Here is a 19653-nt window from a genome sequence, read left to right on the forward strand (position 1 = left end):
CTTAGCCAAGAAGGCCTATTGGCCCACATTAGGGCCCATTATTCTCCATTCAAGACATTATTGCCTTGAGTGAGTGAACTTTTGCGGCCCTGGTAGTCCCACATAGGAACTTGGTTGATAAAGTAGCCTTGCCTCCAATCTGGCGGGGATAATGCTGGAGTAGCATCCCCTCCTTCGTTCATATTTGACTTTGAGTGGTTACTCGACTACATCGTCATGGGAAATTTTCGAGTAGCGTTGTGAGTGTACTCACACCATCTTGACTGTTTAGGGTTTCTTTTGACTGACGTCTACTAATTTTGGGATGCGCAGGTATCGGTTGATACCGCACATCGGATACCACCATGTCCTGATGATACTTATTATGATCTCGACAGTCCTATCATGTATTGAGACCGGCCGTCTTCCACTGGACGTAACGGAAAGAAGAAATTTTCTGACATGATTGCAGCTATTCTTCTAGCTGGATGTACCGCTGAAAATCTCAATGAGATCTGCCTTGTTTCTCTGTCTTACTCTGGTAATTCAACGCCAACTGTGCTCAATACCACAAATACAATTTCCAACTTCTCTTCTACGGCGACAACCGACAATTCGTTGGAAATTCGGGTTGGCTACTTTGGCATGTGTCTGATGAGCTCAGACCAGTGGATCTGCTCCAAGGACTCTCGAGCTCTCGAATCCTTTGCAAGCCGAACTCAGACTGGGGTGGCTTACGACCCCTTGAAGGTGATTTCCGCCGCTGAGAGATTTAAAGACGAAGTCATCTTCAAAGGCTTGCAGTAAGTCCCTTAAAACCTTGGTATCACTCATAATTCTCTCGAATCGAAAGCTTACCCATGGGCATCGCAGTTTCATTTCCATCATCTTCGGATTTGCCACTTTCATATTATTGGCTACCTTTCCGAACTGGTACGAGACCGAAAACTCGGAGGGAAGCAGTATCGAGATCAAGCCGTTTCCTTCAAGACCAATATCTCACGTTGCCCTAGCATGTGTCTTCGTCTCGGCTCTGATCTCACTTCTTGCTACCTTCTGGCAGCACTTGTCAAGTTCCGCTGCAATAGCGATGAGTTCTGCATTCACCCAAGGGGCAGTAACAGGCCATGTAGGGGCTGCTAGCATGGCGCTCGGATGGACTTCGGTGTTCCTTTTGATGGTCACGTTCATTGGTCTTCTCGTTATGATACTGGCCATAAGGGTGCTCTCACAGATGGTTGACTAAGGGAAAGACTGAAATTTATCGTAGGCCTAGCAGAAAATTGGGAAAGAGCCTCCTCGGTTTCCATGTGTAGTCTCGCTCACATAATTCGTGCTCAAATCTACCAGCCAGGCCAAACCTAGTTTACAAAGTGCTGATCAGAAGGGGATACATAGGAAGTAGATAAAATACCACGGGGTTTTTTACCATTATGGAAACGATACGCTAGATGACGAGACTAAACTAGAATGTTTAAGATGCTGGCGGAATTGAAATGTACAAGCTCTGAACTCCACTGCATAAGTAGGTGCCAATTTAACAGCAGTGTATGACAAAGCGTTGCTTAAGAGACAGCGTTTTGTTTCAAGGCCTTATCGAGAGACCCCCTGGCAGTCTAATCATCCATGAAGGCACTTACGAGACCCAAAAAGAAACCAATACATTCTAGATGATATGATAGTCGCAGGCGCGATTTGATAACATTAGTGCCTATATGACAACGTTTCAGTCGAGAACCGACCCCGAGCTGCTAGCTGAACTAGAGGTGACAGACATAGACGATCTCACTATTGAGGCAAAGCGATGGAACCCATAGGAAACCCCTGCTGCAGCAGCCAATATACTTATGAGTATTGAGACTGCTGCCTTTATGCCTGAAGAAAGATGAGATGTCCAAACAGGCCCCAAGATTGCCAGGAACACTGCAGCACCTGCCGAGATGCCGATTCCCCATTGCCATAAATTGCCTCTTGTATCACGAAGGGCGTTCAGCCACCCGGCTATTCTGTCGACGTTGAATGCTATGACGATAAGTGGGATGGAAAGACCTAGTCCAATAGCCACTGTGGAGCGTAAAATCAGCTTCGACATAAGTCACTATGACTTCTCTGGTCTCTGGATATGAACTTACAAATATTCTTCATGAGGTAGTCAAAGGGAATTTTGTCGTCCGCGTCGAGAGGGAAGCCGTTGGTGTTGATCGCAAAGATTGCTGCAATGAAGGATACGGGTAACTTCAACATCATCAATGAACGTTTTCGTCTTGCATTGGGTAGGGTGACCAAGTGACGCAGACTTACAAAGAGAATTGTCACAACGGTAAAAACAATGACAGTCTTCCCCTGCCGGGCAGTGTCTATTGCTGATTCTCGGGCGTACAACGCCTCACTTAAACTGGCCTGCTTTTGTTTGAGGTCCATCAAGCGATGTAGCTCGAGTAGAGGTCAGCAGATAGTTATTGTAGACTCGCAGCAACAGTTGAGGTTCTCACAGATTTGTCCACTTTTTTAGCTGCCTGCTCCATTTGCTCAATCCGTACGAGATGATTCTCCAGCGTTCTCATCTCGACAGACGGGGCTTTATTGCCAGAATTTGCCGTTTTCTTAAAGGTTTCGTTGAGGTCTTCGACGACAATTTTTTGGTCTGTCAGAACCAGCTTCAGGGTATGCAATTCGTCCAAGATATCGTCAACTTCAATCATGAGTTCTGTCTCGTTGGCAATGTCCATGACTGCGCCGTACCCTTCGCTCAGTGCCGCTTTGAACTCTCTCAAATAGTTGGCTACCTTTTCATTCTTCAATGAAAGTGATTAGCTGCCCTTGTCGTCTTTATTTTAAAAAAATACAAATTCAGAGTGACGCAAAGGGCTGGGATCACCAAGGGATTAGGAGACTTACCGCTTGGCCAATAGACCGTTCGAAAAAGTCGAAAAAGAGAAAATCCTCGTCGACTCTGTGGGGGTCGAGTAGCTCCACGCAACATGTGGTAATGAGGCTTGCAAGATCATGAACCGAGCCGATTGCGCTCCGGCCTGGCCTCGACAGGTGTTGCGTGACCAACTGGGGAACACTCAATGGATCGTTCAAGTTGATCTCTGGCCAAGTTCCTGTCTTTGCTGTGTTCTCTTTCGGTCCTCGGTATCTCTCATCTCGTTGTTTCTTCTTGGAAACCTGTTCGACGAAGGGCTGCTGCCGTACTCCTTCTGCGTGGGTCTGCTGCAGCGCATTGGCTATCCATCGAATATAGAAAGCCTGTTTCGAGGTTTGTGCGACTGGTCCAGGTTTCGGTTTAAAACCTCTCGGCAACCAAGAGTTCCACCGGAGCGGGCAGCAAGATATCACTGTGTCTATAAAGATCATTGTCAATCTCAGCCTGGAATGGGGAGATTTGTTGCTTGAAACGTACCATCCCCTAGAATCCACAACCACAGCTGATCTACCATGATTATCTTTGGGTCCGAGGCTAGGCCGGTCTTTGTGTAGCGATAAACAACCTGATCGTCGTCACGGTGGGACGTCGTCTCAATGTGAGCATACACATATTGATCCAGGGTACGCCGCGGTCGTATCCCTTGCTTGCCAGGATCGAAATAGCCTCGAATCAAGTATTCGTGCAGATTTCCAGTGGGAGGAGCGTGCCTATGATTCTTCTTTTCCCATCTCCGCGGTGCCAACGTTGGCGTTTGATGCTGAGGATGCTCTTGTCTCTCACCAGGTCTGAGATTCTGTGGTACAGCCAACGGCTGGTCTTGGTCCTGAGCGTCTTGTTCCACGTCTTTCGTCTCTGATATCCCACTTTTATTACTACGCGGCGTCGACTTCCTTGTCATAATTGGAAAGTCTTGTATCCCGATGGCGGCAGTGATACTTGTCCGATCAACACTTGCAGGACGGCTATTGGAAAGCACAGCCTGTACTTCGGGTTCTGATTTCCTATTGGTCTGTGACGGCGGCTCATCTTGGACCTCTGGTTCGGGTTGTTCCTCCTCTCCCTGGCTATTCCCATTTCTTTGGGATTCGGCGATGTTGGAACCAGTCGCAACGGATTGCCTCTCAAGGTCCCTTTCCAGCGCCACACCAGTTGCAAGACTATTTGATCCACTGCCTGAGCTTGGCTTCTGCCGATGCCAGATGCTTAGTCGATCTTTAAGTGTCTTGAATGATCTGAAAGCAAAATTCATGCGCGACATGAAATTTTGATCCGGGGGATCGTTGTTTGAGGTACTGTCCGAATTTCCAGAACTATTGGTGGCCGAATTAAGGTGAATCGCGGCGGGACCGTTCTCTGAGCCAGGTCTATCTTTCCCGACGATAAAACCTGGAGGCGGAGGAGGAGGATGCCGGGGAGGATGGTTATGACCATGGCCATGAGCAAAACCGGGAGGCCGTGGTCGCTTCTTTGGCCTGCTTTCAAGTGCCCTTACCATTGATGTATATCCACTGAATGTTTCAAAGTGCAAAAACGGTATCTTTTCAGTCAGTCAGATCTGCTGGGAAGCATACGAACGTATGGGAGCATGGACTTGACCTACAAACGAAACGATGCTATCCCCAGAACCAGTTAAAGAAAAGGAATTATGGCTCTGGCAGAAGATTACACATAGTTAGCACATTTATTTCTCTCCAGATTACAATGAGTGTCTGCGCTTCTAGTTCTCACCGGTACACGACGGCAGTGTGGCCGCATAGCTGAGAAGCGAGTTGCAAACGACTGAGGCTTCTTGCCTGAGTCAGATCTCAACAACTCTAATTCGGACCTGGCGTTGTCGTAGCTCTCTGCCGAGATCCCCCCTTTCTCGGCTGCTAGGCGTCTGACGAGGCTCTGGTACTGTTAGTGAGGTTAAGGCCTTTGAACCCAAGACTAGTGCCAATGGTAGAGGCAGGCCAGAAGGAAGGTTGACTCACTTCAACCCAAACCATCTGAACAAGGGATCATGTTAGCTCGCCTCAATGTAGACGCTAGAATCAAAACGCACGTTGTTTGTCGGCAGATGATACCAAGTGAAATTCGGCTCGTTGCCATCAAGGCGGCTTTTGATGGCCTCTGGACCATGACTATAGAGAAGGTCATAGACAGATACCGTCTTCGGAATCAGCTTCTCATGTTCTCCCGCAGTAAAGAAGTCGATAGTGATGGCGTCAAACCCGTGGCACGCAACTGCCTTGTCGCGATCGCTCTCGGCTGGAGGTGGAGGGGGTCTAAGTCCCGTCGAAGGCTGCTCTACACCCCCAGCTTCGTCAAAGTTTCGGATTCGGGGCCCTAGCAAGATCCTTTCACCCTGTAGGACCTGAAGCATCTCCTCATTTCCTTTTGCCAGGTCAAGAACAGATTGTCCATCCGTTCCCCAGACGTGAGTTTTAGCTCCTCTTTGCAAAAGCAGCCTGACTGCATCTACGCTGCCTGAGGCGACGGCCCGAAACAGCGGTGTTCCTCCGTCCAGATCTCTCAAACTATTGATGCTAGCGCCATACTCCAATAGTACCTCAATGACTTCGAGTTTACCATTATCGCATGCCAAATGGAGAGCTGTTGGAGGATCCTCGGCGCAAATGGAGTCAGGGTCAGCATGATGGTCCAGCAAGAGCTTGATGATGTTTGCATTGCCCTTGTTGACGGCGAGAAACAACGGCTCTCTTCCATCGTGGTTCCGGGCGCTAACATCAGCCCCGTATTCAAGTAGCAGGCCGCACATCTCGAGGTCACTTTGCAAGACCGCCGCGTGAAGCGGTGTCAATCCCTGCGCCTCCGCATCAGGAACTGCGCCATGTCTTAAGAGCGTCTGAGTGACCTCCAGACATCTCTGCTCAACAGCCAGGTATAGTGGTCTCCGGCCGTCTGGAGCCGTTGCCTCAATGTCGGCTCCATGGTTCAAGAGAATTTCGGTCGCCGTCTCGCTGTGATTGAAAACTGCCAGATGTAAGGCTGTCAAACCGTACGAGTTTTGAGTGTTGATGCCTTCGTTTGATTGGTTTATCAAGGCCTCCAGAGTCTCAGTGTCTGACGATATGACTGCGTTGAGAATCCTCTCAGCCCACCCTGGCTCAATTTCTTCCCATCGATCCTCGATAGGAGTGACTTGAAGGGGATCCATGATGCCTTTATCGAGGTGTCAGCGAGAGCCCTTAATATGGCTCCAATTACAGACGGAATATCACCTCTCTGCGCAAATCAAGCACGGCTATGGGCAACATATATAATTAACTTCTCGGAGAATCTGCATGTGGTCGCTCCAACCGGCCGTTGGATATCTGGCGCTGTCTGTACCTGCGACTTGAATGGGTACGAATGTTGGTTGCTTGTGAGTGATTACGGCGGAAAGGTTTTGCCGACAAAAAAACGCCGAAAGAAAACAAGGAGGCTGGTAAAAGCAGAAATCATTTCTCATTCAGGCCGGCGGCGATGCTGCCTACGAATAGATTTGCCTGCTTATGGCTATCTATTAGCTGCATACGCGAGATGCACACAACAAGGGGGCTGGTGGGGTGACCAGCCTGCGCATCCTTCGTTGGTGAGACAATGCCACATCTTTTGTAAAGCAGCGAGAGATTCGGCTGCATCCAAGCATCTTCAGACAAGTTGACCTATACCCAATCAAATCATGACAGATTTGGATGGTTGTCGAAGAGGCTTTTGAAGCTTAATTAGTCGGTATTACACCAGTGGTTCTTAACAAACTCAAAAACAACAGATCCGGCTATTGAACATTGCATATGATGAAGAGCTAGAGTTGCGAGCTTGTGGGTCCTTTTCTTGGACAAGAAGAAATGGGTTCTTCAACTCGGGTCAACGACTGCTGGACCGCCCAAAGTCTTCACAAAAAAGCTGGTTATAGGTGGTGATCCAAACACTGCGGTACCTATTTTAACTTGAGTCTTGTTGAATCGCGCAATAACCATTATCTATTACAAATATGCTACTCGTCTGAGTAGCACCCACCTAACACATCCTACCTTCTACCCTACGGTTCAATCGTTCACTGGTATCTCGGCATTTCATTCTCCCTCACCTTCAACGTTTTGTTCTCGCTTTCGGGAGCGACAGGTTCACTGAATAACTCATACCTCACCTCTCCCGTCCCGTCAGCTTCGTAACGATGCTGCTGAGCATTCGTTGGAAGCTCGTATTTCCACTCAACAGGCGGCGAGGGCCCAACCTCCTGAGCAGCAGGGAGATATCCTTCGTTACTTCCTCCTTCACCACCATTCTCGTGGCTCAGCTTCTTCTTTTGCAGACGCCTCCAGATGAACCAACCCACCAGACCTGCGATGGCCAGAGTTCCTACGACGGCGCCCACTGCAATGCCGGCAACTGTGCCGGTGGAAGCGCCGTTATTTCCACCACCCGGGGTAGATGACGCGGTTGGAGTTGGGTTGGCCGATGTAGCAGCTACCGTCACACTCGAGGCCGTCGAGGTGGGAGCTGCGGAGGTTGTCGTCGAGGCGGATACCGCAGAGTCGGTAATGTTGAAATAGTGGCAGGTGATATCTCCCACGGTGGCGCTATGGTTGAACATTTGGATAAAATACACCGGGCCCAAAGTTGGGTCATGATGTGAAGGGAAGCCATTGAAGCTGACCGTCCAAAGCATCCCTAGCGATCGCGTGTTTGCTACGTCGTTGAGCTTATACTCGCAAATCCCCTCGCTATGGGGTGGAACCTACAGATGATTCTAGCGTACGTGGCTTCGTTTGTCGGATACTTTGCTTCGTGCCATATTATCAAGTCGATTGCCGTAAAGTCCGTCTCCCATTGCAGATCGAGCTGGGTTCCCAACGGGTACACAAGGTTGTCTCGGAAGTCGCCGGTGGGGCCCGGGCCAGGCGGTCGTCGGAACCGGTTTTCGGAGCGTGTCCCGCGGGCGGTGAATAGAAGACAAAGCGAAAGGAGACTGAAAAGACGCATGATGACAGCTTTGGAGATCTCGGCGATCTCTAGCTCGGCGGCTGCTCACTCGGGCGATGGATGGGTGGGTGGCAACACCAGAAGACGAGCGTAAGAAACAGAAGAAAGCGAGGAGTTTCACCCAGGCGCCAGGCGCCTGGCTCCCGAGGGGTTTTTGGTTCAAGATCAACCAGGCTGTGGAAGAGCAGGGCCAAGGATTGAGGAAGCCAGCGGGCGGTGTGCTCCGTTCAGACGCGCCGACGCGATGGGGAACTGACCGGGCACCCACGAGAGACATGTTCCAATCACAGATTTCAGACCCAGCCTTCCCATCGATTATTTGTCCGTTGGTCCTGGTCTCGATCCGCTGGCGCCAATGTGTACAGTGGCACAGACGAGACGCATGTCAGCGGTTGTGTGCGGCGCAGCCCAATTGTGTTGCGCGCAGAGGAGACTCGTTATTAAAAACGTGGGTACAGGCATGCGGCGTAGGTCTTGGCGCGAACCAGCGTGGCTTTGGGTTGTCTAAAATAAATGGTGGGATTCCCCCCTTGCACAATCTCTTATTTTGACGAGAGTGACTGTGTGGGAGACTGGCTCTGGTCGTGTGGGGTTTCGTCGGGAACCTCGAATGTGAGTATCAAATGCTGTATTCTATTGTCAAATACAGATGTACTCTAAAACAAAAAAGCCACTGCAGTAGAAATGGTTTAGTCGTCTATCGGCAGGACTACACGAACTCCTTCTGTGATTTGACCTGTGCCCGAGGATCAGAATGTATTCAATTTAGAGTTGTTTGCCGCCGTGAACTTACGATCCACATATTTTATCACTTGGCTGTAATCCTTACAGACTGGGGCCAAGACCATGTTAGCACTCAGTCTTCTGGATTGACGTGTCTTGGCGAAGGGTTGGCCATAGATCTTGAGGGTAATTGCTCACCATGCATGCCGTTCCAGCTGCCGTCTCCAGGACCATTATCGTCGGCGTCCGTGATCAAATGAGGCTCAAGTGCTAGATCCGCTGAACACATGACTGCTTGTCTGAGATAGTCTATGCAATGGTAGAAATGGGTATCGTGATCGGCTGTAAGCTTGTCGGTCTTGTTGGTGACTATTCCGGAGTAGATGCGTCCCATCATGAACTAGAGCAAGTTAGAAGATGAATCATTGGACCATTGGAGACAAAAAGTTGGCAAGACTTACGATGCAATGCAATTGATGGGTCATGGTTGTAGTAAAGAAGGGACCATCATCTTCTGACTTCCAGCCAGCACCAGCTACGACAGTGTCAGCGAAATGCGGCCTCATCGGTCTCGAACAATTGCATTACCAGGCAGAAGCGATCGCCATTGGTTGAGTGTAGCTTCGGAAACAAATTCTGTCGCATTGGGAGGGACGACGGCGTAGTTGGCATCGAACTTTTTGATCTGGATTGGAACTGCAAGTTCAGAGTCAGGACGCGAGCTCCAGAAAGACACGGTATGGGATTTGACTCACATTGGGGTCCAGCGCCCGTGTAATCGCCGCCAATCTGTGTCATTCGCGACGGGAACTTGGCGTCTTCGAATTGGTAGTATAACAGAAGTGATAACCCCAATGAGAGGCCGATGTTGGTGAGGAGGAGGAGTGTGTCAATGAGCCATCGGTACCTCCTCAAGAGAACCTTGACTGCTTTCCATGTGCTCCCCTTTTTGCTTCCTTCTGCTTTTAGGTCTATCGAGTGCCATTGCTTCTCATCGCCCATGAGCGACTCGTCGACTTCGGTAGTGGAATCATCATAGTTATCCGAGTGTGATACTGTGGAATATTGGTTGCTTTTGGGAGGCATGGTGAGCTTGGATAATCGTAGAAAAAAAGGCTGGACAGGCGAGGAGGTTGAAGACGCAGAAGAGGGCAAAGTCACGATCTCACGACAGGCACGAGGAGGTGAACTAAACCTGGGGAGCATCTTGGTTTTGTCGACCGTTGGCTCCGCTTACGGGGTTCTTTCCACACCATTACAGGATATACCGGCTCATCATCGTCGGCTGCGATGGGCGTTTGAGAATTCGCCGCACGAGCAAGGGTGAAAGCATCTCATCATGGAAGGGATGATGGCCCTTGACCTCTCCGAGCGAGTCCCTCGTACTCCTAGAGTCCTGCCAGAGGGGGTAAACGTACTTGCGATGACCCCTGTTGCTCTCATCCGTGCTCGGCCAAGCAAAACCTTTGATACGTCTGTAGTGTTGCGTTGACGTGTTTCATGTCTCTCGAGTGTTTAGCGCAGGAGGGTCAGTTATGAAACGAACATTGGCTTGAGCTGCAAGTCTCTTGAGCACGTCTGTCATGATGGTATGTGCCGATAACGGCTGGAGAACAAGATTTTTGCAAAGGAAAAGTCAATTCCATATCATGCCAACTCTAATAGATTGGCAAAGTTGTACTTTGTAAAGATTATCACGCGAGCGCGAGCGTTTATCTCTTTTCGCATCTTGGTCTTGGCGACGAGTTGGAGTTTGTTAGGTTTACTCTTTTGGGGGGTTCTCCAGTCTGGGCCAGGGGCTTAAACGATGTCTGGAACGCTTGTGATGGGGGCCGAATGTGTCTCACAAGCCTGCCGATAACCGAGTCAATCCACACCAGGCGCCTCAACAGCACTAGCCTGGAGGATCGCTATGCTAAGTTGAAGACTATCGTGGCGCCTAGCTTGAATTTCGGTTGCCTACCTTAAGTTTAATCCAGTTCACAGACGTCTACGTGTAATCACTCCCATGTAAGTAGCTGCTATCAAAGCCAAGAAGCTGACGTAGAAATGTGGTCCAAGATACCTGAAATGAGGGGATACAGTGCTCTCCATCCTGTCAAACTATCGGCAATATTTGCGCGAAAAAAGTATAGGAACTGAAATTTCAAGAGCGTGACACTATTGAGCATATTCTTATCTCTTTTTAATTCCACGGACTGTGAGTTGAGGCTGGAGAATGTTTTCGACTATCGAAAGGGTAATTTTCCACAAATTTATTTCTTCTTTGCTCCAGGAAGCCACATTCAATTCGCATTACAGGCCCAAGACGGTAACTCATGACATTGGTCTCAGCCCGATTGTGTAAATCAAGCGTCTTTCAAACAGAAGGGTTGCCGTTCATGTAAATGACGCATGATGTCTACTAAATCAGCGCCAGCGCGTATTCTCGTATCGCCTTGAGAAATGCCCAATCTTCTTCATCCTGCATGCAAGATTTCTCTTCAGCTAGCTCACTATTTTGCAACACGGCTAGGCGGCAACGCGTCTGGGGAATCCACGTGAGCCACAGGAGAGCACGCTTGTTATGATGGATGAAAGGCAGTACAAACAGATTGATTAGTAAGAGCAGTAGGAGAACTACCTACGTAAAAAGTAAATAGTATAAATAGAAAAAGTACCGAGGAGCAAGAAAAGTGAACATAGAGCAGCAGCAGAATGCAGCTTTTCTTGGAAATTTACCTACATGTAGGCAAGTGCTATGTTGACTGAAACCCATTATTGGTATATTGCGCTTGAACTAAAAGCAACAAGTCCCTTCTTTTACTCAGAGGAAGATGAGAGCCCTTGTGATCTAGATGACACTAGCATGAAGGTTCATAACTGCCATATGACGTATGACTACGATGATTCCATACCTAATTAGTATCACTGAGCACTGTGATCGATGCAAGAGGCCAGCCTCTTGCATATTTAAATCGTCACTTCAGGCCAATGAAGCTACTAGCTAAGGCAAGGCTTTTTTTGGCGCTGGGTTTTAGTTGGAGACGATAGCTGCGTTTGGCCCAGGTCCCCAGGCCTCCAGGTCTGATGCTTTGGAGGGCTTGGCTGTTCCAAAGAGATTCGAGATCTCTCAGTATTTCCCTAATGGTATTTCCGACAAGAATGCCTTGCAGTTATCGCTCAACTAATCAAAGAACGACACGTCCAGGGGTTTGCATGACATGATTGGTGATGTGCTGCTGCTCCTCGTCAGCACTGCGCCTGCAGATACAGCCACATGTTCTCGCGTAGTCGCGGTCTGTTGTTCGTCGGCCTGATGTCAACCTGCCGCTGGGCAATCTTCGCATCTCTCATTTTTCTCCTCATTCTTTCAGCCCCAGCCAGGTCCCCCCTCCCCGATTTCGCTTTTCCCTTTCCCTCTCTCCCTCTCTCTTTCCCGGACGGTCTTTCATCATCATATGTTTGTCATCTGTTCTTCACGACTGCGAGATCACCTGTTGTCACCGACCCGTAGTTATCCACGATGGCTGATATTCTGGGCACGGTTGTTGGGGTGGTGTCTCTCGGTCTACAACTATGTTCGGGCATCACCAAATACCTTGATGGGGTCAAGGGCCATCGAGAAGACATCGCCTCAGCTTCTCGTCAATGTCAGTCCCTCGAGGCATTTCTCATCCAGCTCCGGGACATGCAGAGCCGTATTGCAGGTGCAACAAACGGGGATGCCATAGAGCGAGCCGTTTCCTCTGTCAATGCAGAGCTCGATGGCCTGCGTACATTCGTCGACGAAATCCGCAGAAGCGAGGACTCCTCAGGGTCATTTTCGGAATGGATCAGCGAGAGAAAAAAGCAAGCGATATACCCCTTTAAGCGGAGTCAGCTTGATCGCTTGGAGACCCAACTTTCGAAAGCGAATGAGGCTTTGCAGACTGCTATTCAAGTAGCTCAGCTGTACGTCAGGAAGTAATTGAAACGAAGCGGAGTACTAATACCCTCCAGAGCAATATCGATTCGTAATGGCCAGGCTATTGATCGCATCGAGACACAGATGACAACGGCACAAGCTGTTCAATATAGGATTGGCGACATACATCAACTGTCAATTGAGAACCGCGACAAGATGGAGCCCATGGCAGCCGAAGTGTCACAAACGAATTTGGTTCTGGGAGAATTCATCCCGCAGATGCAGCATCAATTCGAGACCTCCACCGCTCAGATGTCTCGCTTGGAACTGCAACTTGCGGAAGTCTTGCAAGCAATGAACTCTTCCAATCCTCACGTTCTCCTCCAAAGAATGGTGTCAAAGCCAGATGCGTTGAAAATTTGCAGCGAAGTTGACTCCAGCTTACGGCGAGGCAGAAGTAGTGTGTACGAAGCACTGCCCAACAGCGACAAAGATGCACCGGACGCTCTGGTGTGTCGATGTAAGCCACGACGCATGAGAAAGCGAACGAGGCAGAATTTTGGCCCGGCTTTTCTGACGCAAAAGACTTGTTTGGAAAAGGCACACGCACCCGAGTGTCCATTCGCCAGGTTCAGCTCTCCAGATAAAAGCTGGGCTATGGGAATCTCATCCAGAGTCTTTCGAAAGGTTGTCACAACTGCAATCACAGTCACAATGTCTTCGCAATGTGGAGCGGGAGGCCTTGGCATTTCTCCATCGTTTACGATTTATTCCGTTCGGCAGTTCTCTCCAGCAGTAAAAGTCATCGAGATATTGACGGCACCTTATTATGTGAACGGTGGTGCTGGAGTCAAACGTCCCATATTTCAACGAGGCATCGAAGTTTTACAGTGGCTTTTCAGCACTGGGAAAGCATCACCATACGATGTGGACGAGCATGGTGAGAATTTACTACATAAATTGTGGTTTACAGGCAATTTTCCAAATTGGGGAGACTTCTGTAAACCTTTGGCAGTATTCCTTATAGCTGCTGGAGTTTCGAAAGACCGTGAAGATCATCTGGGAAGGTTCGTATATCGCAAGCGCCTCAATTCAGGACCTCTCACTTATCTATAATTTCCTTCAGGCTACCGTTACATCGCCTCTACGTCTGGGGAGCTGATTACATTGCTTTCGATAAAATCGAGCCGTTGCTGGAAGGCTTCCAACACCTATGGCCTGAGGATCCGTCCATCCTTTCAGAAACTCGGCTGCACCCGTTCTATCAAGGGGCAGCGTGGATTAACATTTGTCTAAAGCTAGCCAACGCATTTCCGGCAACAATCGAATGTAAGAAAAGCTCTTTTGCGAAAGCCGCTGTACTGTCCATTCGCAAACTTACCTTAAATCAGGGTACTGCGACGACCTACACGCAGCTATAGTTCGAAAAGATTGTGGGGCTTTGACCCAGTTCCTCAAAATGGACGCGCTGTCTGTCAAATCTGGACTTTCAAAAATCAACATTTTCGGTTTCACAACATTGCATGTGCTTGCCCTTTGGCCCTTTGGATTCCAGCTCGTATTATCTCGCCTCGGAAACTCAGCCTTGCATCATACCGATAAAGGAGAGGTCTCCGCGCTGGAATTTGCTATCTTTTGGAGTAGTCAAGTGTGTTGCGGGTCACCAGGCTTTCAATGCCCAGAGACGTGTGACTGCGTTCAGATGGTTGACTTACTCTTGGAAGCTGGATGCCGGATGACACTTTCCAATAAGTGGGTACAAATTGTCCTAGAGGCAACTATTCGTTGTCAAGAGAAAATCATCCATCATTTGGGTGGTCGACGAAGACAACTAGCGAACCTCGCGTTGATTGAACTATCCCCGACGGAGATTGACAATTACCAAGTCTCGGGAAACAAAGTTCTTGACATATGGACATCAGAAGTAATACATGCACTCGATCGAAGAAACGTCAAAATACCGCAGTGGCTACGGACTCAATATTTGTTTCAACATCCATTGGATAAAAATAGGCGACGATCTCTCTACCATGTGGTTTTGGGAGATTTCCATTATTGTCAAGACTTTATGTTGGATTTGTTATACTCTGAGGGATTTCAGGACATTGATTCACGAGACTTAGAGGAAAAAACACCATCAATGGTTGCCCGGAAGCTCTCTCACTTTGTCTGGCTTGTTGACCATGGCGCAAATCCGGAGCTACAAGTGCCAGGCCTCGTGGCCGGTTTCACGACAACCCACGCAATCATGCACTATATCAAATGTGGGGAAACTTTTGATAAGTTCAAAGAGCCCCTGGGTGGTGCAACAGAACGATTATTGCAAGACCCTTCATTCGTTGACGACTGTTTGTGTGAGTGCTCAATCGACGGTTGCCACCCGTGGACTCTGATATTCAAGCACAATTATCTACTTCAAAACCCTTTCGAGCGTGACTGGATTCACACGCAGATTCCTAAACTTGAGAAAGCTTGGAGTTCTTCAAAGTTTGAGAGATCGATTGTGCTGCGAGCGGCTACGTTCGAAGCACTGTCTATTCGTCATACTTGTTGCTGCTTTGGAGGCAAACCAAGAGACATCGATGCGGAAGAGAGGCAAGAGCTTTGGGAGGAAGACGCTCTTTCCGTCAAGAAACTTCATGCGCTGCTTCCCGAATTTGAGGATAAGCTTGCGGAGATGGGGTGCGGCTTGTACCAGTTCTTCGAAACCTACTGGAAAGATAGGATGGTTCGGGTTTTGGCGGAGATGAGGGAAGAATCCCTCTCAGAGGAAAACATTGAGGGCATCAGAGAGCTTGGGATCTTGCTCACTGACGAAGACGACGAGAGTGATGTCAGCGAGTTTCCTTGGACATCCTTTGAACAAGCCGATACCGAGCGTTGTATCAGAGAGCTGGATGCATTGATGGAATGAGCATATTTGAAGAATATCTCGGAGGGCAGGTTTTCAGATTTCATCGGTCTTGGGTGTTGGGAATCAGGTCACTCCTTGATGCAACAATTTTAGCTTGCTCTGCAGTGAAACTTGGTGGAGCCAACGTTCTCTCCATATCACTGTGGGCTTCCGGAGAGCAATGAGGAAGGGAACAGAATTCGATAGAAGATACTGGCCAAATAACTACCAGTACCATTATAGCCAGTGTTGATCAAGAGCAACAAGCTCCAACTGATTGACAAGTCGGGTGCGATGTCCATAGTGTGGTCACCTACAACCGTTCGCTGCGTGGCTGAGCAATTATGGTTATGTCAAGTGCCCACAAAGTCGGCAGAGCCTACTGAAGCTTGTTCACCTTAGGCTCAAGGGTAGATGGGGTTAACACAGGCGGTCTATTTCTGGCTCACGTCGCTCTAAGAGATTTCACACCACATGACGAAGGCTCGAGGAAGCTGATGGCCGAGCTGATGACAGGCTGGAAGTGGCGTCGGGGCTGAAGTGTCAGTGAGGTGAAGTGAGTGTGGCTTCTCTCAAATCTCAGCAGTGTGAGTGAGTAGCACACAGCTGAAATTACCACGTCGCATCAATTGCACGGCACTTACGAGTGCGACTCGTGAAGGGGATGGATCCTGTTTGAAGCAATTTGGTGATGTCATGCGGGCGACATGGGTCAGCGTTGCAGGGGCAGGGTGAGGCAGGGCGGGTGCTGCTTCAGTGTGCTTCAGGTTTGGTGTTTTTGGTAAGGGGGTTCGCGGGGGGACAATGCATTCAGTGAAGGTGGCAGGCGACAATGGCGATTGGGACGATGGTAATTAAGACGAAGGGGACTTTTCAAGACAGAGGGGACTTCCTTGCAGTTGTGGTGCAATTGTGGTGCAGTAAGGGTGTTGATGTTTCTTATTTGTGAGGTTCCTGATCTTTTGGGGGTTTTCGAGCGTGAGTGGGATGAAATAAGGAAAAGATCGGACAGCAGTTTCTGGATGCGCTGATCGCTATAGTTGTTATCCAAGGCAGTAGGGGCTTATTTGAAAATCCAAAGTCAATGGGAGAGGGGCAACTTGATGGGATTCTGGTTCTCTGGATGTTGGACTGAATGACGCTTGTTTCTGTCTGTTGCATCTGATGGCATGTTGGGCCTGACGATCACTATTGCTGTCGCATTTTGCATGATCGAACCTACACAGACGGTACTTGGGGGGAGGACGCTGCTTGTCAAAGCCCTGCCTGGTCAACCGTCAACGGAGCGGTGTCGACGAGGATCTATGGAAATGACGGTGACGGAGTCGAGGTGTTTTCCAGCGTCGTCTGTTCGCGAATGCCGTCACTCGGGTAGCGGAGGCATGCATAATGAGAAAGAGAGGTTGGGGCGCCAGCAGCAGCAACAGCACCATGATGGGCGATTGGGATTCCACTTCGGCCAATTCCACTTGCTGAGTTGGGCGACGGGTCGGATCCTCAAGGGAGGGGGCAAACTGGAGGCGAGCGACATGGAAAGGCTGGTTTCGAGAGAATTGGGGCGCAGTTACACTTAACAGACGGGGAGAGGTGCCCGCCGTCGCTTAGCCAACCACGGCCGGTCCACGGGACCCACCGGAGAAGTGCACCGGGGCAGCCACTATCGGTCGCTGGCGCCGCCGTGCCAGGGCCTCAGCCCACTAAAGAAACATTTGGGCTCGCAGGCACGCCGCACACTCAATTCGCTGTTGCCGACGTGCCGACCTGTCTGAACTGGACTCTACCTAAGGTAAGGTAGTAGAGTCTCACACAGATTGCAGTTGCAACAGTGTGCTGGAGTCGAGGCCCTTTCTCTATCCGTAGTCAGGGGGGGAGTTGAAAAGTGATTGAGTAGGTGACGAAGCTGAAGCACGCAAGGTAATACCAATGTGGAACGCTTCTTTCCAAGTCATGGTTAGGCGCCGGCTGCTTTTCGGGGAATCAGTCATGTGAGATGGTCTCTGCACAGCCGCTTCCTCCAATGCAGCCACTCTTTCCTCAACTCCAACGGTCTCAGCCCTCATTGAGGCACCCAAGGCATCATACCTTAAGGTAAGGTAGGTACTCACTCCGATCGAAAATGAGGTAACAAGCCGCGGTAAAATGCCAGAGTGAAGGTATCTGCGTCGCTTCCACTGACGAGGGTGACGTCTGCACCCTGTGCGCCCTGCAGCTGGAATACGGCATGGCTGCAGAGAATGTGCCGCTGCTTCCATTGTTGCCCCGGACCAAAATAAACCTGCTTGGCTCGGGCTGCCTTGCTTTGCTTTTCCCTTCCCCCTCTACGGATACCGGTACCTTAGTGTCTACAGTCACCACCCAGCAGCATGCCTCACTTTTCGCTCCAGGTTGTTTACTCCGAGAAAAAGCCCTCTACCGGGCGGGTCTTGTCCGTTTTGAGGTGCCGTGCCAGCAGCTTCGACTCCACTATCTCTCAGTCTGATCCCCAAGGCCCCCCTGTCCAAGACGGCGGCACTCGGCAGACCAGCACAGGGCAGGAACGGACGGGACAGGCAGGGCCAGGGCTCAGGGAGGCACGATTAGGTACCTCCTCCCCCAGATTCCCGTGTGGAGGTACAAGGCTGGGGCTGTTGTCATTGACGTGTTGTCGGGTGGTCACTGCGGTGCCCACTGTTGGGAGGCGGCGGCGGCAACCAAAACCAAGCAGATCAACATTGGAATAGGTAGAACGGTGCCATGTTTTTTCTTGCCTTGACTGGCCTTGACGGGTGATTCCTGCCACACAATATGTCCTTCTTTTCCACGCATCAGCCACATAAAAGTGTCTACGGATATCCGTACTGTATTCATTCTGCCCCCGGTGTTGAGGCACGTGTGGGCTGGCGGCAATAAGGTAGGTAACAGAATCCTAGGGTGTGGCGGAGGAAGGAAACAGTAGCTTCATCCGTACCTGCCCTGTGCCTGAGCCAACCTTACCTCGCAGGGAAAGAAGGGATGGGAAACAACGGTCTCCCTTCCTGCCTCGTGCTTTCCTGTTTTGCTCCTACTGCTGCTCCTGCTGTGCTCCTGCTCCTGCTCCTGCTCATCCCATCCGGTTCCTCCAATTTGTCTCACACACGCGCGCACTTCGCCTCTTTCGAGGTTCCTTGGTACGGATACCTCCCTCCTGATCCTGATCCTGCTTGCCTTCCATTGCCTTGCCGCATCTGCATCTGCAGTTACTTCCCCGTTTGCTGTCTCGGCCCTCTGCCAAGTGTGTCCGCAGCATCGCACCGCATTTTGACCACCTCACCAACAAATGCATTTCTGAGAGCCTGCGACCAGAATTTCGACCAGGAAGGCCAGCCTTCCAACCAGCTGGCAGCGTTAGCAGCACCGGCACCAACAGCGGCAGTCCTGCAACCTGCTCCAACCAGCCGGGCCCCAAGGCCAAGATTCAAGAGCCAAGATCCACAACCCCGAGACCACCCAAGCCACCCTCCAACGTGCTAAGTGCCTCACCACCACTCCACCACTCCACCACTCCACTATACCACCACCACCACCACCACCAACGCACCGCACCAAATCTTCCCCAGTCCGCCTCCGGTTCCCTCACTCTTCTTTTCAAAGATTCACCACCATCTCCCTCCCCTTTCCTCGGATCCCCCATGCTTCAACCCGACGATTAGTCTTCCAAGCCTTCCATTTTCTCCAGCACCTGTCGAGGGGGACCGCTGCAAACGACGACCACTCTGGCTCCTGTTTCCTCCGCACCCTGCGGGCGAATAGAATAGGTACTCGAGCAACCTCGACAGTCGCCAGAAAGTTGGAACGGGGTCGCAATAATACGAGCAAGCGCAACGCCAGACAAGGGAGCCGCACCGGAGTACCAAAATACGAACTTTTGACCTGGCGCTGCTGCGGGCGAAACACCTAAATACCCAACCCGGCTTTTCGCGCCTAGACGCTTTGGGTGGCTTGCGCATCATTCTCGCCCATCAGGCACCGCACCCGCACCGCACACCTCTCACCTCACCTCACCACCTCTTCTCCTTGTACCGTACCTGGCTGAACGATCCCCGTTTGGCCGTTTTCGATACCCGTACGGTTCATCCTAATAGGGGTTCCAAGACAAACATTTCAAAAGCGTGTGCTTCCTCGCCTCGACATCCTCAACCGTAGCACCGCTAATTCCCCGGCCCTGCCGTTGCTCGCCCATTTACACGAGCAAACGCGCGACACACGAACCTGCGACTGTCCGACGACTCTCTACTGGTACGCTCTACCGCC

The 19653-nt window shown here is 50.3% G+C and overlaps 6 protein-coding genes across 6 annotated transcripts; 3 read left to right on the forward strand and 3 right to left on the reverse strand.

Annotated features, from left to right (window-relative positions):
- Positions 1–441: 441 nt before the first annotated feature.
- CORC01_05348 (uncharacterized protein) lies at positions 442–1225 on the forward strand (the record flags this gene model as incomplete). Its single annotated transcript, XM_022616991.1, has 2 exons — positions 442–782; positions 853–1225. 2 exons carry the CDS (start codon positions 442–444, stop codon positions 1223–1225), a joined length of 714 nt encoding a protein of 237 aa, XP_022476456.1.
- Positions 1226–1645: 420 nt separating this feature from the next.
- Positions 1646–6071, reverse strand: CORC01_05349 (ankyrin repeat and protein kinase domain-containing protein; the record flags this gene model as incomplete). The annotated part of the gene is made up of 11 exons (XM_022616992.1): positions 1646–1690; positions 1880–2043; positions 2112–2214; positions 2281–2412; positions 2472–2774; positions 2878–3326; positions 3386–4448; positions 4512–4562; positions 4640–4801; positions 4885–4899; positions 4956–6071. The coding sequence occupies 11 exons, from the start codon at positions 6069–6071 to the stop codon at positions 1646–1648; spliced, it is 3603 nt and encodes a 1200-aa protein (XP_022476457.1).
- Positions 6072–6953: 882 nt separating this feature from the next.
- Positions 6954–7882, reverse strand: CORC01_05350 (uncharacterized protein; the record flags this gene model as incomplete). Its single annotated transcript, XM_022616993.1, has 2 exons — positions 6954–7588; positions 7642–7882. 2 exons carry the CDS (start codon positions 7880–7882, stop codon positions 6954–6956), a joined length of 876 nt encoding a protein of 291 aa, XP_022476458.1.
- Positions 7883–8571: 689 nt separating this feature from the next.
- CORC01_05351 (uncharacterized protein) lies at positions 8572–9691 on the reverse strand (the record flags this gene model as incomplete). The annotated part of the gene is made up of 6 exons (XM_022616994.1): positions 8572–8618; positions 8676–8714; positions 8804–9005; positions 9067–9140; positions 9194–9301; positions 9361–9691. The coding sequence occupies 6 exons, from the start codon at positions 9689–9691 to the stop codon at positions 8572–8574; spliced, it is 801 nt and encodes a 266-aa protein (XP_022476459.1).
- Positions 9692–12110: 2419 nt separating this feature from the next.
- Positions 12111–12554, forward strand: CORC01_05352 (uncharacterized protein; the record flags this gene model as incomplete). Its single annotated transcript, XM_022616995.1, has 1 exon — positions 12111–12554. The coding sequence occupies one exon, from the start codon at positions 12111–12113 to the stop codon at positions 12552–12554; it is 444 nt and encodes a 147-aa protein (XP_022476460.1).
- A 2077-nt stretch (positions 12555–14631) lies between these two features.
- On the forward strand, positions 14632–15405 carry CORC01_05353 (uncharacterized protein; the record flags this gene model as incomplete). Its single annotated transcript, XM_022616996.1, has 2 exons — positions 14632–14845; positions 15056–15405. 2 exons carry the CDS (start codon positions 14632–14634, stop codon positions 15403–15405), a joined length of 564 nt encoding a protein of 187 aa, XP_022476461.1.
- Positions 15406–19653: the final 4248 nt, after the last annotated feature.

The sequence above is a fragment of the Colletotrichum orchidophilum genome (genome assembly GCF_001831195.1).
Source record: "Colletotrichum orchidophilum strain IMI 309357 chromosome Unknown Scaffold_37.1, whole genome shotgun sequence".
NCBI lineage: Eukaryota > Fungi > Ascomycota > Sordariomycetes > Glomerellales > Glomerellaceae > Colletotrichum > Colletotrichum orchidophilum.